Below are 25,306 nucleotides of genomic sequence, written 5' to 3'. Positions count from 1 at the left end.
ATTTTGGGTACAATTGTAAATTGGATTGTTTTCTTAATTTCTCTTTCTGCTGCTTCATTATTAGTGTATAGAAATGCAACAGATTTCTGTACATTGATTTTGTATCCTGCTACTTTACTGAATTCATTTATTAGTTAGTAGTTTTTTGGTGGAGGCTTTCGGGTTTTTTATATAGAGTATCATGTCATCTGCAAATATTGAAAGTTTGACTTCTTCCTTGCCAATTTGGATGCCTTTTCTTTTTGTTGTCTGATAGCTGAGGCTAGGACTTCCAGAACTATGTTAAGTAGCAGTGGTGAGAATGTATATCCCTGTTTTGTTCCTGACCATAGAGGAAAAGCTCTCAGTTTTTTCCCATTGAGGTTGATATTAGTTGTGGATTTTTCATATATGGCCTTTATTATGTTGAGGTAATGTTCCCTCTGTTCCTACTTTGTTGAGGGTTTTTATTGTGAATGGATGTTGTATTTTTTTAAATGCTTTTTCTGCATCTATTCAAATGATCAAATGTTTTTTATTTTTTCTCATGTTGATGTGATGTATCATGTTGATTGAGTTGCAAGAATAAATCCCTCTTGATCATGATGAATAATTTTTTAATGCATTGTTGAATTTGGTTTGCTAATATTTTGTTAAACTTTTGCATCTATATTAATCATATTGACCTATAGTTTTTCTTTTCTTGTGTCTTTATCTGGTTTTTGTATCAGGGTAATGTTAGCCTCATAGAATGAATTTGGAAGTTTTCCTTTCTCTTCTGTTTTTTGGAAATGTTTGAGAAGAACAGGTATTAACTGTTCTTTAAGTGTTTGGTAGAATTCCCCTGTAAAGCCATCTGATCCTGGACTTTTGTTTGTGGGGGGTTTTTTGATTACTGGTTTAATTTCATAGTTGGTAATTGGTCTGTTCAAATTTTTGGAGTCACCTGATTCAGTTTTGGGTGGTTGTATGTTTCTAGGAATTTATCCATTTCTTCTAGACTGTTCAGTTTGTTGGCATATAATTTTTCATAATATTCTCTTAAAAGGTTGTTTGTATTTCTGTGGCATTGGTTGTTATTACTCCTCTTTCATTTGTGATTTTGAGTTCTCTCTCTTTTTATGAATCTGGCTAGAGGTACCACTTTTGTTGATCTTTTCAGAGAACCAGCTCCAGGTTCCATTGATATATTCTATTGTTTGTTTTTGTTCCTATATCATTTTTTCTGCTCTGATCTTTACTATTTTCTTCTACTGTTTCTGAGTTCTGTTTCTTCTTTTTCTAGCTCCTTTTAGGTAGAAGGTTAGGCTGTTTATTTGAGATTTCTTGCTTCTGGACTGTAGGCCTAAATTGCTATAAAGTTGCCTCTTAGGGCATTTTTGCTGCATCCCAAAGATTTTGGACCATCATGTTTTCATTTGACTTCATTTTATTTCCTCTTTGGTTTCCAGTTAACCCATTCAATTGTTTAGTAGTATGTTATTTAATCTCCGTATATTTGTGTTCTTTCCATATTTTTTCTTATGGTTGATGGTTAGTTTTATAGCATTGTGATTGGAAAAGATACTTGGTATGACTTTGATCTTTCTGAATTTGTTGAGGCTTATTTTGTGACCTAATATATGATCTGTTCTGGAGAATGTTCCATTAGCATTTGAAAAGAGTGTGTATTCTGCTGTTTTAGGATGCAGTGTTCTGAGTATATCTGTTAGATCCATCTGGTCCAATGTGTCATTCAAAGCTACTGTTCCTATGTTGATTGTGTTTGGATGATCAGCCCATTGATGTAAGTGGGGGATTCAAGTCGCCTACTTTTATTATATTACCATGGATTACTTCCTTTATGTTTGTTATTAACTGTGTCATGTATTTGGGTGCATAAATATGTACAATTATTGTATCTTGTTGGATTGTTCCCTTTGTGATTATATAGTGTTTTTCTTTGTCTCTTGTTACAGTCTTTGTTTTAATGTTTATTTTGTCCATGGTAAGTATTACGCTCCTGGCATTCTTTTCACTTCTATTTGCATGATAAATGCTTTTCCATCCCTTCACTTTCAATCTGCATGTGTCTTTAGGTCTGAAATGAGCCTCTCGTAGACAGCACGTAGATGGGTCCTGCTTTTTTAAAAACTTGTTTTTAATTTTAGAGAGAGAGAGAGAGAGAGAGAGAGAGAGAGCATGAGCATGGGAGAGGGACAAAGGGGCAGAGAAAGAATCCCAAGCAGGTTCCATACTCATCATGGAGCCCAGTGTGGAGCTCGATCCTATGACCCTGAGATCATGACCTGAGCCAAAATCAAATCAGATACTTAACCACCTGGTCACCCAGGTGCCCTGGGTCTTGCTTTTTTTTTTTTTTTTTTTTTATTTCCATCACCCTATGTCTTTTGATTGGAGTGTTTAGTCCATTTACATTCAAAGTAATTATTGATAAGCATGGACTTACTGCCATTTTGTTGCTTGTTATGGCTGTTTTTGTAGTTCTTTATGTTTGTTTCTTACTCTCCTCTCATGGTTTGCTGGCTTTCTTTAGTGATATACTTGGATTCCTTTCTCTTTATTTTTTGCATATCTATTACTGGTTTTTGATTTATGTTTACCATGAGGTTTATATATGGCATCTTACACATATAGCAGTTCACATCCATTGCATCCTTTTCACACCCATGGCATCCCTCCCTCCCAAGGACAGTCCCAAGAGCTGTTTGCCTCCTGACAGCATCTCTACCCTTCCTACCCTTTTTGATGTGGCCTCTTCTCTACATTTAGCTGTGGAGAGTCTGTCCTGCCAGTCTTGAATTTGTTTCCTGGGTTATTTCCACTGATGTGGGTGTTATTTAGGTATATCATGGGAGAAGGTGAGTTTAGGATCCTCCTACTCCACCATCTTTCCCAGAAGTCAGTCCTCCTCATTTCTCAAAGAAATTCTTGTCAATTTCTCTGGTAATGTAATTCTTGGTTATTATAGTTGTCACACAGGTATTGTTTCCAGTATGTGCCTCTTGATTCTTTTAATTCTTGTCTTCCAATAATCCTGTTCTCTATATGACCTCACTACCATATCAAATCCTAAGTCGTATTGTTACCAATAACGGCAACCCTTCGTAATCTTGATTCCAAGCATCTCAACCTCTGACTTCTACCTATCTTTCTAGCTTACTCCTTTAAAACTCCCAACTCTAATGATTTATGGCTTCATCAGGGCCTGCAATGACTTTTGCCACACTTCTATTGTCTCTTATCTTCTCATGTCCTCAGTTCTGTCCTTACTTAGCTTAAATTTCTTTGTCATTATATCACTTCCTTTACATATAGCCTCTCTTCCCTTGTCCCCTCTGAATTTGTCTTATTTGAAAGTGAAAACCCCAAACCTTAAATCAGGCTTTTTGACTTTTCCACTCCTGCATCCACACACTTGAATGGCTGGAGAAAAACACATGCTAATTGGTCTCACTTTTTTTTTTTTTTTTATATATGTAATTTATTGTCAAATTGGTTTCCATACAACAACCAGTGCTCATCCCAACATGTGCCTTCCTCAATTCCCATCACCCACTTTCCCCTCTCTCCCACCCCCCCCATCAACCCTCAGTTTGTTTTCAGTATTTAAGGGTCTCTTATGGTTTGCCTCCTTCCCGCTCTGTAACTTTTTCCCCCCTTCCCCCTCCCCCCTGGTCTTTTGTTGAGTTTCTCAGGATCCACGTATGAGTGAAAACATATGGTATCTGTCTTTCTCTGCCTGACTTATTTCACTTAGCATAACACTCTCCAGTTCCATCCACGTTGCTACAAATGGCCAGATTTCATTCTTTCTCATTGCCAAGTAGTACTCCATTGTATATATAAACCACATCTTCTTTATCCATTCATCAGTTGATGGACATTTAGGCTCTTTCCATAATTTGGCTATTGTTGAAAGTGCTGCTGTAAACATTGGGGTACAAGTGCCCTTATGCATCAGTACTCCTGTATCCCTTGGGTAAATTCCTAGCAGTGGTATTGCTGGGTCATAGGGTAGGTCTATTTTTAATTTTTTGAGGAACCTCCACCCTGTTTTCCAGGGCGGCTGCACGAGTTTGCATTCCCACCAACACTGCAAGAGGGTTCCCATTTCTCCACATCCTCTCCAGCATCTATAGCCTCCTGATTTGTTCATTTTAGCCAATCTGACCAGCGTGAAGTAGTATCTCAGTGTGGTTTTGATTTGTATTTCCCTGATGAGGAGTGACATTGAGCATCTTTTCATGTGCCTGTTGGCCATCTGGATGTCTTCTTTAGAAGAAAAGTGTCTATTCATGTCTTCTGCCCATTTCCGCACTGGATTATTTGTTTTTCGGGTGTGGAGTTTGGTGAGTTCTTTATAGATTTTGGATACTAGCCCTTTGTCCGATATGTCATTTGCAAATATCTTTTTCCATGCCATCGGTTGCCTTTTAGTTTTGTTGATTGTTTCCTTTGCAGTGCAGAAGCTTTTTATCTTCATGAGGTCCCAATAGTTCATTTTTGCTTTTAATTCCCTTGCCTTTGGAGATGTGTCGAGTAAGAAATTGCTGCAGCTGAGGTCAGAGAGGTTTTTTCCTGCTTTCTCCTCTAGGGTTTTGATGGTTTCCTGTCTCACATTCAGGTCCTTCATCCATTTTGAGTTTATTTTTGTGAATGGTGTAAGAAAGTGGTCTAGTTTCATTCTTCTGCATGTTGCTGTCCAGTTCTCCCAGCACCATTTGTTAAAGAGACTGTCTTTTTTCCATTGGGTATTCTTTCCTGCTTTGTCAAAGATTAGTTGGCCATATATTTGTGGGTCCAATTCTGGAGTCTCTATTGTATTCCATTGGTCTATGTGTCTGTTTTTGTGCCAATACCATGCTGTCTTGATGATTACAGCTTTGTACTAGAGGCTAAAGTCTGGGATTGTGATGCCTCCCGCTTTGGTTTTCTTCTTCAATATTACTTTGGCTATGGTCTCACTTTAAATCAATGCCTTAAGTAGGCATTTAGTGCTGTCAGTCAGTCATACTGCATGTAGTCATACTTTATTTCCCTAGTCCCATTTGCTCTCCTCCTTTCCTAGATTATTTCACACCGCCTTTTTTTTTAACCTTCAGTTGCTCTTTCCCCGTCTTCCTTCTCACTTGATGAGCTTTCTTTCTATTTCACTAAGAAAATCAAAGCAGTTAGAAGAGAACTTTCATGAACTGTTCCCACATCTATTCATTTAGTTGCATTTGTACCATATATTTTGTCTTCTCTCCTGTTACTATTGAGGAACTTTCAGTGCTTCTATAACCATTCCTTCCACTTGTCTACCAGATCTCACCATATTTCTTTCCACCTATTGAGGGACATTTCTCCAGCAATTTCACTTTCCCAAAAAGAGTTCCTTTTCTCTTGCATCTTCTCATTGGTATATAAACATGATATTTTATCCCCACCTTAAAAATAACAGAAGCCTTTCTTGACCTCATTTCCTTTCCAACTAATACTTTACCAGTGAGTACTCTAATGCTCTTTTCCCTTTTATATTAAAGCTCAAGAGTTACTTACTACACTGCTCCAATTCCTCTCCTATTCTCAGTATTTTAAAAAATTGAGCTATAATTCACACACCTTAAAATTCACTCTTTTAAACTGTGTAAATTCAGTGGTTTTAGTATATTTACAGTGTTTTGCCACTATCACGTCTCCAATTCCAGAATATTTTCACCATCCTAAAAGGAAATTCCATCCCCCCGGCAATCATGTCTCACTCTCTTTTCTCCCAGTTCCTAGCAACCAATAATCTACTTTCTGCCTTTATGGTTTTGCCTATTCTGGGCATTTCATATAAATGGAATCATATAGTACACATCCCTTTATGTCTGGCTTTTTAAACTTGGTGTGATGTTTTCAAGGTTTATTGATGTGGTGTTTATCAGTAATTCATTGGTTTTCATGGCTGAATATTTCATTGTATGATGGATAAAGGATCATCTAGATCATCCTCAGGTTTGATGATTTCCTAGGAGGGCTCCTAGGACTCAGCACATAGTCATATTCTAGGCTATGATTTATTACAAAAGAAATAAAGAGAAAAGGCACATGATGTGAAGTCCATGGGAAATGAGGTACAAGCTTCCAAGAGTCTTCTTCCAGTGGAGTCACACAGTACATGCTTAATTCCCCTAGCAATGAGTTGTGACAGCACTTCTGAAATGTTGCCAACCAGGGGAGCTCATTAGAAGCTCAGTGCCCAGGGTTTTTACTAAGCATTTGTCATGTAGGCACCCTGTGTCTATTTCGCATCCATATTCCAGACTCCTGGAAGGCAAGCGGGTGTTTAACAGAACCCATATTGTTCGTCTAAATAGTTTAAACATAACAAGCCACCCTTATCATTTATAGAATTCCAGGAAAACTCCTAAAATCATGTTCTCAGATACAAGCCAAGGGCTAACCTTATAATTAAATCTTTTAAAAGATAGTAGTCAGGGCTGCTATGTTAAATCTCTTCTATGCATATGGATATACCATATTTTGTTTATCCATTCATGAGTTGATAGACATTTGGGTTGTTTTGACTTTTTGGCTGTTATGAATAATTCCACTCTGAACATTGATGTGCACATTTTTGTGTGAACATGTTTTCATTTCTCTCATGTTATATACCTAGGAGGGAAATTGCTGGATCATATGGTAAACTTTTGAGGAAATGCCAGACTCTTTTCCAAAGAGGCTACACCATTTTACATTCCTACCAGCATGTATGAGGATTCCAATTTTTCTGCATTCTTGACAACACTTGTTGTTATCTGTCATTTTGATTATAGCCACCTTAGTAGGTGTGAAAGGTATCTCATTGTGGTTTTGATTTGCATTTCTCTGATGGCTAATGATGTTGAATATCTTTTTTGTGTGCATATTGGCTATTATATATTTTCTTTGGTAAACTCTATTCACCTTCTTTTTGTTATATATAATTTTTTAAAGTTGATTTATTTTGAAAGAGACAGAGAGGATGTGTACAAGCTGGGGAGGGACAGAGAGAGAGAATCCCAAGCAGAGCCCGATGCAGGGCTTGAACTCATGAACAGCGAGATCATGACCCGATCTGAAATCAAGAGTCAGATTCTTAAACAACTCAGTCACCCAGGCGTCCTGATCTCTATTCATATTCTTTGCCCATTTGTAAGTTGAATTATTTATCTTTATATTATTGAACATCATTTATATTTTTTAATTATTTATATATTCTGTATTTTTTGTTTTTATTTTTTTTAATGTTTATTTTGAGAGAGAGAGAAAGAGAGAGAGAGAGAGAGAGAGAACACACAAGCAGGGGAGGGGCAGAGAGAGAGGGAGAGAGGGAATTCCAAGCAGGCTCTGTGCTGTTAACATGAGGTTCCATCCCATAAACTGTGAGATCACGACCTGAGCCAAAATCAGTAGTTGGCCGCTTAACTCACTGAGCCACCTAGGTGCCCTGTTTTTATTTGTTATATAGTCTCTATGTAAGAATTTTATTCTATATAAAAGAATTTTTAAAATTCTTATCAGGTATGTGATTTGCAAGCATTTTCTCCCATTCTTTGAGTTGTCTTTTAACTTTCTTCATATGTCCTTGAAAGTACAAAAGTTTATAATTTCTGTGATTTTCATTTTGTCTTTTTTTGGTTACTTGTGTTTTTGGGGTTATATGTAAGAAACCATTCCCTAATCCAAGGTCATGAAGATTTATACCTTTGTATACTTTTTAAATTCTTACATTTAGATCTTTAACCTATTCTGAATTAATTTTTGTATGTACTGTGAAGCTCATATCCAGCTTTTTTGCATTTGGAAATCCAGTTGTCTCAGCACTGACTTTTGAAGAGCCTAGTCTTTTCCTGTTGGATTGTCTGGACACCTGTAAAGGAAGAACATGTTATTGTGTGTCTCCTTTACTTTTAATACTCTACTCAGAGAATATGTCACTTCTGACCTTTCTGGTCACCAAATGGGTGGGAGTTTTCCCCCATACCAAGCAATTCTGAGATTCTCCAGACACCAGCTGGGTGTCCTACAGATTTAACTCAATTCTGACACTACTTGGAGATATTATTTGATCCCACAGATTAAAGGTTCAGTTCCATAAGACTGTCCCCAACCTTTTCAGATGCCAGTTGCAAGTCCAAGTTGTTCCTTCTCTGTGCTTCTGACCAACCAGATGTGAATTGGAGGTTCCCATAAACCCTTTCTCAGGTTCAATTAATTTGCTAGAATAGCTCACAGAATGCAGGAAAAGATTATACTTGCTAGATTGCCAATTATCTAAAAAAGGATATAACTCAAGAACAGCCAGATGGAAGAGATTCAGAGGGCTAGGATGTGGGAAGGGGTGTGGAGCTCCCATGCCCTCTGTGGGTACACCACTCTCCCAGCACCTCCATGTGTTCAACAACCAAGAGGTTCTCCAAATCCCATCCTTTAGGTATGGAGGATTTATTGCATAGGCATGATGGATTAAGTCATTGGCCATTGATGCTTCTCTCTTGCCAACCAGCGCCCATCTTTGGTGACTTTCCAAATATCACCTAGCTCATTAATGTAAACTCTGCTGTGGTTCAAAGGGCTTGTTATGAATAAGAAAAGCCATCCATTTCACTTCTATTCCTTTTATTTCAGAAGCTAAGAACAAAGCTAAATATTATAACAAAAGATGTCTCTATGGCTCTTGCATAGGAAATTATAACGGTTTTAGGAAATATGTGCCCAGAACAGTAGACAAAGACCAAATATATATTTCATATTATAAATCACAAAATCACAAGACTGTTGTCAAAATTTGTTGCATATATATGTAGTTCTTAATAGTTCTGTTCCACTGATTTATATGTTTATTCTCATGTCATTACCACATAGTATGGATGATTGTAGCTTTGTAGGAAGCTTAGAAATTTGGGAACTTATGAATTGTCCAACTTTGTTCTTTGTCAAGATTGTTTTGACTATTCTGGGTCCTTTGCATTTATGTTTGAATTTGAGGATTGATTTTTTGATTTCTGCAGAAAAGTAGTTGAATTTTGATAGATAATACATTATATCTGTAGATCAATTGAGAGAGTAGTGCCATCTTTTTTTAAATGTTTATTTTTAAGAGAGAGAAAGAGCTAGTTGGGAGAGGGGTTGGGGGGGTGCACAGAAGATCTGAAGTGGGCTCTGCACTGACCGCAGAGAGCGAGATGCAGGGCTTGAACCCACAAGCCGTGAGAGATCATGACCTGAGCCGAAGTCGATTGCTTAACCTAACTGAACCACCCAGGTGCCCCAGAGAGTACTGCCATTCTAACAATATTAAATCATCTGGAATGTATTTCCATTTATAAAATTGCTTTCAGCATTGTTTTATAGTTTTCAGCATACAAGTCTTATGCTTTTTGGTGAAATATGTCCTTAAGTGTTTTATCTTTTTGATGCTATTATAAATGGTATTATTTTCTAATTTTGTTTTGGATTGTTCATTGTTAGTATCTAAAAATATGGATGATTACTGCATATTGATTTTGTATCCTGCAACCTTGTAGAACGTGGTTAACAAATAGTTTTTGTAGTGGATTTCCAAGGATTTCTGTATATAAGTTTGCCATTTGTAAATAAAGATAGCTTTACTTGTTCCTTCAATCCAGATGCCTCTTCTTTTTCTTGCCTAATCCCCTGGCTAGAACCTCCAGTTAAATGTTGAATAGAAGTAATAAGAACAGGCAGGCATCCTTTCTGATTTAGAAGGAAAGCTTTCAGTCTTGTACTATTAAATACAGTGTTAGCTGTGGGTTTTTCATAGATGTTCTTTATCAGGTTGGGGACTTACCTTCTATTCCTAGTTTTTTTGAGTGTATTATTTTGACAGGGTATTGGATTTTGTCAAATGCTTTTTCTGCATCTATAGGGGTGATCATATGGTGTTTGTCCTGTTGATATGGTGTCTTAGTCCTGCTAAGAGGACTAAATTTAAAAGGTTTTGTGAGGTCTTTGGGCTGCTGTAACAAAATACTACACACTGAGTGGCATATAAACAACAAAAATTTATTTCTCATAGTTCTGGAGGCTGGAAGTTCAAGGTCAGAGTGCCAGTATGATAGGATTCTGGTGAAAACCCTATTCTGGGTTGTAGATGCTGACTTCTCACTGTGCTCATGGTGGAAGGAGGAGAGGGATCTTTTTGGAGCCTCTTATATAAGGGCACTAATCCTATTCATGAGGGCTCCACCTAATTACCTCTTAGAGAATTTTGAGGGTATACAAATATTCAGACTATAGCATATGATGTATAATATTGATTTTTATTTGCTTAGCTACCCTTGAATTCCTGAAATAAACCCCATTTGTTTGTAATGTATAATACTTTTTATATGTTGCTAGATTCAGTTTGCTATTACTTTGCTAAGTAATTTTTTCATCTATTTTAATAAGGAATATTAGTCTCTGGTTTTCTTATGATGTCTTTGTCTGCTTTTGTATCAGGTAATAATGGCCTCAGAATGAGTTAGAGTGTGTTCTGAGTTATGTTTTTTGGAAAAGTTTGTGAAGGATTGGTGTTAATTCTTTAAGCATTTGGTCAGGTTCACCTGTGGAGCCATCTAGTTCTGGATTTTTCTTTGTGGGAAGTTTTTGATTACTAACTCAGTCTGTCTAGTTGGTATAAGACCTATACCTGAACAGACCGTTCAGTTATTCTATTTCTTCTTAAGTCAGGTTTGGTAGTGTGTGCCTTTCTAGGAATTGTCCATTTCATCTGGGCCATCTAGTTTGATGGTATTATATATTCTGAACATTAAAATATTTTATAGACTACTTTTAAAACTTTCTGCTCTTTGAGATTGATCTTTTTTCCAGTTAGCCCAGATAAAAATAGTTATAAAATTATGTCGTTGTTTTATATGAAGGCAGTGCTTGGTAAACTAGCTTTTAAGAATCACTAACATTTTTAGTAATACTTTACATATTCTTTTAGGGTTGTATATTCATCAGACAGAAACATAAGAAACTATGAAGAAGAAATTCTTAGGAAAAAGATAGTGGTGAGGGGAGTGCCACAAAAGAAATGTGACTTCAGCTTTGGAATCTGCACTGACAACGATGGAAGATCATCTGTAGAGTCATCTGATTGTTCTCTTCAGAAGCATGAAGTTCCAGAGGATGTCGATGTTGGAGTACACAATTTAATTTCTACTGGTGAGCTATTTTTTGGTGGATTTTTAGAAAATCGTATAGCTGTGAAAGTAATTATATTCTGATACAGTTGGAGAAAACATATTTCAAAAATCAATTCTACTGATCTCTTTTTTATAGGAGATGAAATAAAGGTAGAATGAAAGTAGATGTAATAAAAGTAACTAAAAGTACATTTTTTATGGGTAAGTGAAACTCCTAGTTTTCCCAAACAATTGGAGATGGTATTAATGTGAATAAATACACATATAATTCACAATTCTCCTCTTAAACCTCCACGTCACCATCCTTATTCTTATCTATACCAAAGAAAGCTTTAGCAGACTATAGAGTCAGTTCTGTTATAACACAATATAGGCACTACTTAAAAACAATATGCAGCATAAAAATCACCATTATATTTTATCATGACAAAAAAATTACTGAAAATTTTGTTGTGCTGTTTTAAAAAGATAGGAATCTAATAAAAATGATACAGTTTTACACATGTTAAGAAATACATAAATATGGGGCGCCTGGGTGGCGCAGTCGGTTAAGCGTCCGACTTCAGCCAGGTCACGATCTCGCGGTCCGTGAGTTCGAGCCTCGCGTCAGGCTCTGGGCTGATGGCTCAGAGCCTGGAGCCTGTTTCCGATTCTGTGTCTCCCTCTCTCTCTGCCCCTCCCCCGTTCATGCTCTGTCTCTCTCTGTCCCAAAAATGAATAAACGTTGAAAAAAAAAATTAAAAAAAAAAAAAAGAAATACATAAATAGTATAGTAAATATGGTGTTTGTCCTTGAAAAATAACTTTAGTTTGTGGAAGTGGGTGTCAGAAGGGTTATAGTTTGTGAACTATTGTGAATTGGCAGAAGGAGGATGTTAAGGGCACAGGAATAGGTACAGATAGATAAAAGTATAAATGATACAGATATAGTAATAGATATTCTACCAGGAACCTTGAAATCTCTGGATCACAAAATTGACTGTTTATTACTTGCATAGTGTCTTAGTGCCAGTTCCCAACCCCCAGTCCCCACAAGGTTATGTGACCTGATGTTACCTTGCACATGCAGTGGCATTGCACCACAAGAGAGGAACACCAAAATTAGGAGACTTTCATAGGTTTCTGGCAGATCTGCCCATCCTCCTCTGCATATAGAGTTAGAGATGAAGATGGAGAGATAGAAAGGAGTGATATCTGAGTTGAATCTCAGTGGAAAAAAACAGGAGTTAGCCAGGCTAAAGAGTTTAGGGGAGAAGTACTACAGGCAAAGGAAAAAACATGACCTGCCTATTAGAGGCAGAACGACCCCAGGCACAGAGCAAATTTTGAAGACTGGTAATAGTTTGTTGTAGGACCGGGTGGAAGAGGGGACAAGAATGGTCACAGTAAGAGATGAACCTGGAGATACAAGCAGAAGCCAGATCACTGAAAACCTTATATAAAGGATGACCTTATTTCTTATTGTCCAAATTTGGATACGTTTGAAAGAGTGCAAAGTTATTACTGCAGTTTATAATTACTCTGGGGCAACAGGCATTAACTGGGATTGTCCCAGGCAAACCAAGACTAGTAGTCACTTTCCTTATAAACCATTTTTTTAATGTTTATTTATTTTTGAGAGAAAGAGAGACAGAGTGTGAGCAGGAGAGGTGCAGAGAGAGAGAGAGGGAGACACAGAATCCCAAGCAGGCTGCAGGATCTGAGCTGTCAGCACAGAGTCTGATATGGGGCTCGAACTCATGGACTGTGAGATCATGACCTGAGCTGAAGTCAGACGCTTAACTGACTGAGCCACCCAGGCGCCCCTCCTTATAAGCCATTTTAGAGAGTTTGGGTGGTACTATTTGGCAGGCTTATGGAGTATAAGCAGAGGAAGATTAGGATAGAGTGGAACGATGACTTCAGCTTGAGGAACATTGAGTTTTGGGTTTCTGTGATTGTGGTTTTTTTTTCTTGGCACCACTTCTGACACCAAAATGTGGGTGTTTTTTTCTCCACACCAACCAATTATCCAGTATCAACTGGGTATCCAACAATTCAATTCTGACACTAAGGGTTATACTGTTATGCAGATAAGAGTCAGGTGCACAGTATGCACCCCGTCAGCCTGCATTGGGCAGCTGTGGCCCTCCAGGATGAGAGAGCTCGGATTAGTCCCCAACCACCTGCATAGTGAGGAGCCAGATGTTGTGGGGCCTGGTAAGCCATTGTAAGACTTTGGCTTTTACTGTAAAAAAAAAAAAAAAAGGACAGAGCCATAAGGTTTTGAACTGGGATGGATCAGGATTTGAATTGCATTTTAAAACATGCCTCTAAATGCTTTGTCAAAAATAGACTGTGGGAGTCAAGAGTGGGAGATGTGTTGGGAAGTTACTGCAGAAATCTAGGTGCGAGGTGATGGTGGCTTGGACTGCAGTGGTAGCTATGGAGATACTGAGTTGTGGTTGGATTCTGGCTGTCTTTTGGTATAGGACCAATAATGACATTCTGGCTTATAAATATATAAATTTATAAATTTGTAATTTGGTTAGTGGGAATCTGTCCTCAATGACAGATCCTCAGCAGATGTACTGACTAAAGTTTCTGGATTGATATAGCTATGATATATAGTGTAGTAATTTCTTAAAATGTAAACATGTTTTACATTTCACTCCTCACTTTCTGAATGATGAATCTTTTGAAGTAGAGATACTTTTTAAAATATTTATTTTCTTAAGTGCTGAACAAATCCCATTGCTTACAGTTGAGAATCTGTTGGTTTAAATGTCATTCTCACCAAAAATTCATGAACAAGAGTAGGAAGGAATTAGGTAGTGAAAAAGGATATCAAAATTGGAAAATTTTCTAGCATCTTAAGAGTTCATAAAGTGGCTTCAATTTTGGTGTATAGTTTTGTATAATATTATCTACATTTAAATATGTACCTACATTAAAATATATGTTTGTATTTAAATATAAGTTGAAGTTTATATTTCAAAATAAGATGTAGATGATTTTTAAATTGTTTTATTTTGAATTTACCAGTTCAGTATTTCAGTTACTGTTGTTCTCTCTTAGTAGCTAATCAAGATAATTATGGGGAAAAACATTAGGTTAATATTAAAACACAAAATTTTTGTATATTTATAATAAACTATTTTTTAGTTTTCTTTTTCTCTTTTAAAGATAATTATGACTTGGATCCTGCATCTGAATTAGGAGAAGACTTATTGAAACTATACGTGAAACATTGTTGCCCAGATATTGATATTTATGTTGATGGAAAAAATTTTAAAGCTCACAGGTAAATAGGCATGTGATTGATTTGGTGTGTTGGTTGTGAAAGTAAAGATTAAAAGGGTGGCTGTCTCTTTCTAGCACAGTGGTTTTCAAGCTCTTATTCACAAAAATAAAAGGGGTTTCATGGTGATGCCTCAGGGGGCCTTTGACAGGGGAGGAAGTTGGACATCAGGCAGGGTATTCTGCCTGAGGCTCACACAGGCATGCATCACCCCACCCAGATATGTGTGGTGCTTCAGCCAGAACAGATGTCTGCTTTGCGTTGGACATGAACCTAAGATTTCATTAGGAAAAAATACTCTGTTGCCTAAAATAGGTTTGAAAGCCACTGTCACAGAAAATGTAATTAAATGCAGTTTTTAATTTCACAGGCATTATAGTATTGAGAATGATTACTTCTACATGAATGACATGTATTTTCTCTGGATGCATTTTGGCTCGAAGTCTTTGATTCAGAATAGATATTCTTATGAATAGTGTTGATTAGGAGGTTTAATATTTCAATGTACTTTTTAAAAACCATTATTGTGCTTTACAATTGGGTTGCTTAGACATTCTAGGCTTTTGGATTTCAAATTAAAGCCTACTCTTTTTTGCAAGTAACTAAAATCTGCTGAAAAGAAGAACAAATTTTAATAAGAAATACAGATTTTCTTTTGGAATTCAAGGGAAAGAAGTACAGATGGGCCTCAAAGGGGCTAGAAACAGAACCAGAAAACTGAGGAACCCGGTCTCTTTTTTCTCCCTCTCTTTGTGTTTCAAATAGAATGTTGATAAGTTATTCTGGTTCTCCTGAAGAGAAAGAACCAGACTATTAGTAGTGGCAAGAAGCAGTCTTCTAGGTTCAAGGGTTCACATTCTTGATGAAATTAGGAATGAGTTCAGATTATAAGAATCCACCATGCTGACAGTAGTGATGTTTGTGCTCTTAAAAATCATACTGGCTTTGCCAGTTAATTGACAGGAGTACATTGCTAACTCTAGGATTACCAGTTTTTATCAGACTGTTTACCATTCAAAATTTGAACTTTTCTCTTGGGAACATGTATTTTGTAACTATAAGAACTACATATGCACATTTTTTCAAATTTTTATGAAATCTGCATTATACATAGTAAAATGCAGAGTATAATGCAGAATTATATATACTTTTAAATGTTTAAGAGAGAGAAAGCAAACGTGAGTGGGGGACAAATAGGGGGAGAGAGAGAGAGAGAGAGAGAGAGAGAGAGAGAGAGAGAGAGAATCCCAAGCAGGCTCCATGCTATCAGCATAGAGCCCAACACAAGGCTCGGACTCACAAACCGGAAGATCATGACCTGGCCCAAAACCAAGAGTCAGATGCTTCATCAACTGAGCCACCCAGGTGCCCCAATACAGATTTATTAATATTTTCCATATCATGTATATATATTTCCCAAATTGTGTGTGTGTGTGTGTGTGTGTGTGTGCATATGTATGTTTGTGTCTTTCTTTTTGGTGGAAGGGAAGCAATGCAATTTTATTTTAAAGATTAATTATGTGTTTAGGTTTTTCTTTTTTTTTTTTTAATTTTTTTTAATGTTTATTTCTAGACAGAGAAAGACAGAGCATGAGTGGGGGAAGGGCAGAGAGAGAGAGAGAGGGAGACACAGAATCCGAAGCAGGCTCCAGGCTCCAAGCAGCACAGAGCCCGACGTGGGGCTCGAACTCACAAACCATGAGATCATGACCTGAGCCTAAGTCAGTTGCTCAACCGACTGAGCCACCCAGGCGCCCCGATGTGTTCAGGTTTTTCTTGAAACCACATTGACATTCTACCAAAGTTTTATTTATAGAGCCCTAAGGTTATTGTTCTCATACAGGGAAAGCAAGACCTTGTGATCTTGCAATATATCCTCAAACAGTGTTTATATTTGGTCTCTGTGTGCTGCTTGACAGTGAACTATGTTTTAGGAACTGGATCTAGAATATTAGGTTTGCATTCCAGGAGAGTTCTTGCTCACATTTCTGGTTTATTTTGTTCACCAAGCAATAAAAATATATACTCCCTAGAAAGGCAACTTCCTGAGCATATGTTCTAAGAAGATCTGGCTTTACTTTTCCTACTTTGTTGTTAGCACACTTATGTGAGTTACAGTGGCAAATTCTCAATCTCAAGATTGCCATTCTAGTCCAAACTTGAACAACTCTCTGTTTAGTACATAATAATTTTATTATTCAGTTTAAGGAATATTATGTCAGTAGTTCAGAAGACACATATTCATATCATGTAGTCTAAAGCCCAACATCAGAACTTTCTGAATAACTTCTTGTTCTAGCTAATCAATGTCAGCATTTATCTTAGTGGTGTGACTAAAAATCCATTTGTGATATGGCCGTCTTAATTTTTAATTTATATGTACTGATATATTAAAATATCAGGCAAGTACTCACAAATACCAGGATTTATTATCAGAATTACATTCTCATTAGGTCTTTATAACAGTTTAGTTTGCTAGTTTAATATGTCCAAATTGATGTGGTAATGAGGTAGTTTCTTCTTGAGTCCCTGTCTTTCCCTCATGGTCAAGGTCCTCCCTCAAAAACATCCCTGATATCTGGTTCTTCCAAGATTATCTCTCCAAGTTGCTAGTTGCTCTGTCCAGTCTTTATTTTGATCCCCAGCTTAGTGCCTGGAGCTCTTCATAGCAATGCTTCAAGACAGTCTTATGCCATTCACTTGCTTGGGGTGGCACAATTAAGCCAAAGAAGTCATTTTATAACAGAGTGTTTAAGAGTGTGTGAACTGTGTGTAGAACCTTTCTTTGTGGGTTTGAATTCTAGCTCTACTATCTTTTAGCTATGTGAATTTGGGCATTTAACCATTCTGTGCTTCACCATCCTCATCAAACATGGAGATTCTTAAAGTACACATCTCACAAGGTGATTATGAGGCTTAAATTACTTTAAAGTACTGTATGGGTATTTGCTTTTCTCATCCAGGCAATAGGCCTTTGATACAAGCTTTTGTGGAGATAGTAGCAACAGCTTGTATGCACTTTACTTATGTGGGACAAGCAGAGAAACATAATTTGGATCACTTGCATTTCCCCCCAACCCAAGGAATGGTGGAACAGCAATAGGCCTCCAGGAAAAGTCACATTTACTGTATTCTTCTCCATCTACATAGGTCTTTTGCCCTTTGAAGCATCCTCTTCACTCTTCACACGTATTTGTCCTTGTTATTTCCAATACTTCTACTCAGAGAACTGAAGAGAGTTCTTTTTGAGAGGAGGGAGGTTATATATAATAAAAGGAGTACCCATTAGAGTTCATTGATCCTGTTTGTTATGTTACTCCTTTCCTGAGTATTGCTTCCTGGGACACTACTACACTTTATCCTCTTTTGTAGACCTCTGTAACATTACTTCCCTGCCCAAATTGCTCTCAATCACTAGATGAATTGTACATTTCTGTCTTCTTGTATTTCCTTCTGTTATCTTCAGCCTACCCCTAAGTTTCTTCCTGATCCAATCTATTGCCGATCTCCTACGTTATGGCATTATTTATTATTGTAGTGTTTTCTGAGAAAAGTTGAATGTTATAATTTTTTTTTAAGATTTTATTTTTAAATAATCTCTATACCAATCGTGGGACTGAAACTTACAATCCTAAGATCAAGAGTTGCACCCTCTGGGCACCTGGGTGACTCAGTTGGTTAAGCCCCTGACTTCGCTGAGGTCATGATCTCATGGTTCGTGGATTCAAGCCCCATGTCAGGCTCTGTGCCGGCAGTTCAGAGCCTGGAGCCTGCTTCAGATTCTGTCTCTGTCTCTGTCTCTGTCTCTGTCTCTCTCTCTCTCTCTCTCTCTCTCTCTCTCCTTCTGCCCCTCACCCGTTCATGCTCTGTCTCTCTCAAATATAAATAAACATTAAAAAAAAAAAAAAAGAGTTGCACCTTCTACTGACTGAGCCAGCCAGGCACCCCAAACCTGTTACATTTTTAAGATAGTCTGTTTGTTGCACTTCTGTGTTCCATAATTAAGATTTCCTTGTTCTGCTTTATTGAAAAAGTTTGGCAGTGGGTCCTGATTTTAGCTTTGACACTCTAGATCTGATACCATTTCCAAAATACCTTTCTTCTCAGTGCCTGATATTATACCATTAGACTTTCATTCATTGATTTAAAGTGTTCAATTCTCCCTTTAAAATTTTTTTCCTGAATATTTAGCAAATTAGCACTGAATCGGGTCAGTGTTCTAGTTTGTGCCATAGAGTTATATGTTCACATGAAAGCTTTTTCAGAAGTGTGTATTTTAGTTATTCAGAAGTCAGTCTTTCAGTGTTTAGATTCTGACTCCCCCATTTACAGAATGGTTGGGAAGTTACTTAATGTCTTCAAGTCTCAATTTCTTTATCTGTGAAAAGAATAATAGTCATTATAGCATAGAATGGCTGTGATGATTGAATCAGGTGATATACACAAAACACTTAGCCCAATAGCTGGCACACTAAGCTTTCAGTAAATGTTAGTTGCTACAAATGTGTATTAGGTACCTGGAAGGGGGACACATTGTTGCCTATTGTACCTTATCTTATAGTGAAGGTTGGCAAACCATGGCTCAGATCTGGTCACTGCTCTCTTTTTATATAAAACAACCAAAGACAAAGAACCATATGCAACAGTAACCTGTAATGCCTGATACTTATATCTGATATTTTTTACCTGTCCCTTTACAGAAAAAGTTTGCCATCCCCTGTCTTGTTCAGATTGCCAGGAGCCTTTAATGAAATAATTATAATAAAATTCCAAATTACCATGCAATAAAATGAGTCACTAACATCTTAATATTAATTACTTTGTTAGTGATAAATGGTCAACCTTGTCCACTTGGGGCGTTTGATGTGCAAACAGTAGAGGGAAAAGAGATAAAATTCCTTGGTGCCACAGGCTTTTGAGGGAGGTTGCAGTAGGGAACCAAAGCAAAAGGCTCTGGGTGCCTGAAAGAAAACAAACCACCTGCAGTAGAAGCTCCTTAACCATACTTGACTAAAACTGCTCTTTAGATATTCTCTATAGAAGGTGCTAGTAGCACAGTGGGCGGACTGTCAGGTGTAAGAGGCTATTCTCTAGTATGCTTCTACTTTTCTGTTCCTATCACTGAGTTTGTGTCTTCCAAGAGTCACTTGGGTTGTTCCCAAATCTATTTAATGCCATTTGAACTTAATTATTTTCATGGCATAACTTAACAAAATACCAAATAAACCAATGATACATGAAGATGAAAAGAGTTATTGTTCCAGTGAAAACTAAAGTGAATGGAAAGATCCAGGAAAGGAGAGATGCTTTAAAAGTTGCTGTTGAATTTAATATAAGTGAGCAATATAAAATTTGAGGGGAAGTTAGGAAAATCTAAAATGATTCTATACTTGAGTTGCTTCACAGAAGTTTTAGATTTTATTCTTCACTTTTTTTTTTTTTTGAAGTTCATTTACTTATTTTGAGAGAGGGGGAGGGGCAGAGAGGGGCTATCTACACTGACAGCACAGAGCCTGACACGGGGCTCAAACTCATGAGCCCACAGATTATGACCTGAGCCAAAATCAAGAGTCGGACACTTAAACGACTGAGCCACCAAAGTGCTCATCATCTTCACCTTAAAGAAGTTTGAATTAGAAATTATGGGTGTGTGTACGTATAGTTTTTGCAAGAAATAAAAGGTTCTAGTCAGTGAACTCACATTAAAGAAAAGAGGGAATGACCTTACAGTGAAAGATTTGTGAATGAATTCATATGTATTTTTTTAAGTAATTGGCAGGTGTTTTATTAAAATGTGGTTTTTGGAAGTGGGAGAGATGTTCTAACTGGTCTTCAGGTACTTTTGTCAGTGATTGGTTGGCTGTAAGCGAGCAAGCGGACAGTTTGGAGAGTTTCAGAGGAGGAAGGATTGTTCAGTGTTAGGGGTAAAGAGTTTTTTTCAGACTGCTAATTTCCTGCAAGAAGTCAGAGTCATTATCAAGTGGTTGGTGGTATTCTCTCCTTGAAGAATATAGAAGTTTTTTAGCTTACTTCTACCCATATAATTTGGAATTTCTGGAATTATTTTAACACTCAGTAAAAAGATTTTTTTTATTGTAGTTGACATGTAATATTATATTAATTTCAAGTGCATAACATAGTGATTCAACAACTTATACATTATGCAATGCTCACCATGATGAGTGTAGTTACCACTGTCCCTATACACAGTTATTATAGTATCATTGTCTGTATTTTCTATGCTATACTTTTTCCATATTTAAGTTACAACAAAATGATTAAGATATATACAAATAATTTTTAAAATCCTCTTAATTTTTTGATTAACCAAATGACTATTAGTCCTAATTTTGTTGGATAATAGGGCATCCATTATACTTTACAAATCATTTTTTAACTTAGGAAAGCCTAATCCTATGAAAGCTGTAGTCAGTGGATATTAAAATGGATGTCTCAAGAGAAAGCTTTTTTAAAGTTTATGTTTTGTAAAATGTTTGCAAAGAAGTGTACTAGGTAATAGTGACAACTCCAGAATGTTTGGATTCACTACCTTGGGCTTAACCTTTATCTAGTTTGGTAGAGTTAAAAGTTTAGAAAGTGTTCTTGGAGCAAGATTACTTAAAAAAAAAAAAAAAAAGTTGTAGTAAAAAAAAGTCCTTCTTTAGAGCTTCTCTGAGTAATCCAGGCCACTATTCTGCCTCGAGTAGTGAATCTAGTTCAGCTAACATCAGGAAGTATTGAATAGCAAGCAGTGTACTAAAGCAAGAGCAAGGGGGAATTTAGGGCATCTTGACAGAGCCAGAAGCAGCCTTGTCAGTTGAGATTAAATTTAATCAAAAGGAGAAAATGGTTTTCGGCATGTTTTTTGGAAAGTGAAAAATCTGGCAAGGATTTTTAATACACCATGCCATCTACAGCATTAGTTTTGAAATGGAGGCTTGTATCCTAAGTAGGAATGTTTTCTAAGTTTCTATCCTAAAGTCAGGCCAATTGTGTAAGTCTCAGATGCGTTTAATCTTACTTAAATGGAAATAGCATGCTGTGTTAGTTCAAGTCTTCTGAGAAGCAGACATGAGGATTGAGGTTAGACTTGCAAGAAATTTATTAGGTAAATGCACATGAGAGAATGTGGGAAGGAATCCAGAGGTGACTGGAGGAGCTTTGTGTTGATCTGAACCTGAGGGAAGGAGAAGAGGAAGGATGGAAGCATGGGTAGGAATGGCTTAGGCTGTGGTGCAGTTCTAGGGAAAGTCGGCAGACTGTTAGAAAGTTCCCAGGCCATAATCACCCATCAGAAAAGGCCCTGTCTCTCTGAAATAGGCCTGTTTTGTGTCCCTGATGTGCTCAGTCATTTGCAGGGAACAGCCTGTGACAAAGTGGCCTTGGCACCCATGTACTACAGAATACAGAGTACTCTACTGGAGCCATAGGTTACTTACACAGTCACATTCTTTTTTTTTTCCCATTTAGTTTTTTGTCATCTTTTTTTTTTTTTTTTTCATTTTTTATTTTTTAAAATTTACATCCAAATTAGTTAGCATATAGTGAAACAGTGATTTCAGGAGGAGATTCCTTAATGCCCCTTACCTGTTTAGCCCATCCCCCCTTTCATAACCTCTCCCGTAACCCTCAGTTTGTTCTCCATATTTATGAGTCTCTTATGTTTTGTCCCCCTCCCTGTTTTTATATTATTTTTGTTTCCCGTCCGTTATGTTCATGTGTTTTGTCTCTTAAAGTCCTCATATGAGTGAAGTCATATCATTTTTGTCTTTCTCTGACTGACTAATTTCACTTAGCATAATACCCTCCAGTTCCATCCATGTAGTTGCAAATGGCAAGATTTCATTCTTTTTGATTGCCGAGTAATACTCCATTGTATATATATACCACATTTTCTTTATCCATTCATCCACCGATGGACATTTCGGCTCTTCATACTTTGGCTATTGTTGATAGTGCTGCTATAAACATGGGGGTGCATGTGTCCCTTCGAAACAGCACACCTGTATCCCATGGATAAATGCCTAGTAGTGCAATTGCTGGGTTGTAGAGTAGTTCTATTTTTAGTTTTTTGAGGAACCTCCATACTGTTTTCCAGAGTGGCTGCACCAGCTTGCATTGCCACCAACAATGCAAAAGAGATCCTCTTTCTCTGCATCCTCACCAACATCTGTTGTTGCCTGAGTCGTTAATGCTAGCCATTCTGACAGGTGTAAGGTGGTGTCTCATTGTGGTTTTGATTTGTATTTCCCTGATGATGAGTGATGTTGAGCATTTTTTCATGTGTCGGTTGGCCATCTGGATGTCTTCCTTGGAGAAGTGTCTATTCATGTCTTTTGCCCATTTCTTCACTGCATTATTTGTTTTTTGGGTGTTGAGTTTGATAAGTTCTTTATAGATTTTGGATACTAACCCTTTATCTGATATGTCATTTGCAAATATCTTCTCCCATTCTGTCGGTTACCTTTTAGTTTTGCTGATTGTTTCCTTCACTGTGCAAAAGCTTTTTATTTTGATGCGGTCCCAGTAGTTCATGTTTGCTTTTGTTTCCCTTGCCTCCGGAGATGTGTTGAGTAAGAAGTTGCTGCGGCCAAGATCAAAGAGGTTTTTGCCTGCTTTCTCCTTGAGGATTTTGATGGCTTCCTGTCTTTTGTTTAGGTGTTTCATCCATTTTGAGTTTATTTTTGTGTATAGTGTAAGAAAGTGGTCCAGGTTCATTCTTCTACATGTCGCTGTCCAGTTTTCCCATCACCACTTGCTGAAGAGACTGTCTTTATTCCATTGGATATTCTTTCCTGCTTTGTCAAAGATTAGTTGGCCATACGTTTGTGCGTCCATTTCTGGGTTCTCTATTCTGTTCCACTGATTTGAGTGTCTGTTCTTGTGCCAGTACCATACTGTCTTGATGATTACAGCTTTGTAGTATAGTTTGAAGTCTGGGATTGTGATGCCTCCTACTTTGGTTTTCTTTTTCAAGATTGCTTTGGCTATTCGGGTCTCTTCTGGTTCCATACAAATTTTAGGATTATTTGTTCTAGCTCTGTGAAGAATGCTGGTGTTACTTTGATAGGGATCGCATTGAATATGTAGATTACTTTGGGTAGTATGACTACACAGTCAAAGATCAATGAGATGCATTCTCGTGACCACCACACATGTAAGTCATGACATGCTATCTGTTTATGCAGGCATTCCTCCTTCTAATGCACTTGGCTTTATTGCACTTGGCAGATAATATATTTTTACAGATTGAACATTTCTGCATCAAACAAGTCTGTCCGTGCCACTTGCCAACTGCATTTGTTCACTTCATGTCTCTGGGTCACATTTTGGTAATTTTTGCAATATTTCAAAATTTTTTTCATTATTATACTTGTTGTGGTGATCTATGAACAGTGATCTTTGATGTTATTATTTTTATTGTGCTGAGTTGGCATGAACTGCACTGATATAACATGGTGAACTTAATCAGTACATATTGTGTTTGTTCTTACTTCTATACCAGTCAACCATTCCTTCTTCTTTCTCCCTCTCCTTGGGCCTCCCTTTTCCCTGAGACACAAAAGTATTGAAATTAGGCCAATTAATAATCCTACAAGGGCTTCTAAGTATTCAAGTGAAGGGAAGAGTTGCACATCTCTCACTTTAAATCAAAAGCTAAAAATAATTAAGCTTAGTAACGAAGGCATGTTGAAAGCCAAAATAGGCTGAAAGCTAGACTTCTTGTGCCAAACACCTAGCCAAGCTGGAGTGCCAAGGAAATGTTCTTGAAGGAAATTAATAGTGCTACTGTAGTGAACACACAAATGTTAAGAAAGTGAAACAGCCTTATAGCTCATATGGAGAAAGTTTTAGTGGTTTGGATGAAGGATCAAACCAGCCACAACATTCCCTTAAGCCACAGCCTAATCCAGAGCAAGGCCCTAACTCTTTTCAACTCTGTGAAGGGTGAGAGAGGTGAGAAAGCTGTAGAAGAGAATTTTGAAGATACCAGAGATTGGGTCATGAAGTTTAAGGAAAGAAGCTGTCTCCCTAACGGAAAAGTACAAGCTGAAGCAGCCAATGCTGATGTAGAAGCTGCAGCAAATTATCGAGATCTAGCTCATTCATGAAGGTGACTATACTAAACCACAGATTTTCAATGTAGACAAAATAGCCTATTGAAAAAAGATGCAATCATATTTGTAAATGATATAACTGATAAAGGGTCAGTATCTAAAATCTGTAAAGAACTTAATCAAACTCAGTATCCAAAAACCAATAATCCAGTTAAGCTATGGGAAGAAGGAAAGAATAGACATTTCTCTAAAGAAGATATTCAGATGGCTAACAGACACATGAAAAGGTGCTCAACGTCGCTCATGATCAGGGAAATACAAATCAAAACTAAAATGAGATAGCACCTCAAACCTGTCAGAATGGCTGAAATTAACAATATAGGAAACAACAGATTTTGGAAAGGATGCAGAGAAAGGGGAATCCTCTTACACTGGTGGTGGGAATGCAAACTGGTGCATCTACTATCTGAAAACAGTATGGAGTTTCCTCAAAAAATTAAAAATAGAACTACCCTATTATGCAGCAATCGCACTACAGGTATTTACCCAGAGGATACAAAAATACTGATTTGAAGGGATACATGCACCCTGATGTTTTTAGCAGCATTATCAACAGTAGCCAAATTATGGAAAGAGCCCAAATGTCTGTTGCCTAACGAATGGATAAAGAAGAGATTGTGTGTGTGTGTGTGTGTGTGTGTGTGTGTGTGTGTGTATACACACAGGCTGGAATATTACTCAGCCATAAGAGAATAAAGAATAAAATCTTGCCATTTGGAGCTAGAGTGTATTATACTAAGTGAAATAAGCCAAGAAAAGACA

At 37.2% G+C, this 25,306-nt stretch overlaps 1 protein-coding gene across 3 annotated transcripts in view; it reads left to right on the top strand.

Moving 5' to 3' along the window:
- BTBD8 (BTB domain containing 8) overlaps nucleotides 1-25,306 on the top strand; it is a 122,592-nt gene that overhangs the window by 13,275 nt on the left and 84,011 nt on the right. For all 3 annotated transcript variants that reach the window (XR_007154974.1, XM_047872146.1, XM_047872147.1), the window contains exons 3-4: nucleotides 10,946-11,166; nucleotides 14,312-14,429. Coding sequence is in view for 2 of the 3 variants with exons in the window: in XM_047872146.1 (XP_047728102.1) it covers nucleotides 10,946-11,166; nucleotides 14,312-14,429 (339 nt within the window). In the remaining variant the exon portion in view is untranslated. The remainder of the gene's footprint in view (nucleotides 1-10,945; nucleotides 11,167-14,311; nucleotides 14,430-25,306) is intronic.

Source organism: Prionailurus viverrinus, chromosome C1 (genome assembly GCF_022837055.1).
Source record: "Prionailurus viverrinus isolate Anna chromosome C1, UM_Priviv_1.0, whole genome shotgun sequence".
Taxonomy (NCBI): Eukaryota; Metazoa; Chordata; class Mammalia; order Carnivora; family Felidae; genus Prionailurus; species Prionailurus viverrinus.
The sequence above is the reverse complement of the archived record's forward strand: the minus strand, read 5'-3'. Positions and strand labels throughout refer to the sequence as shown.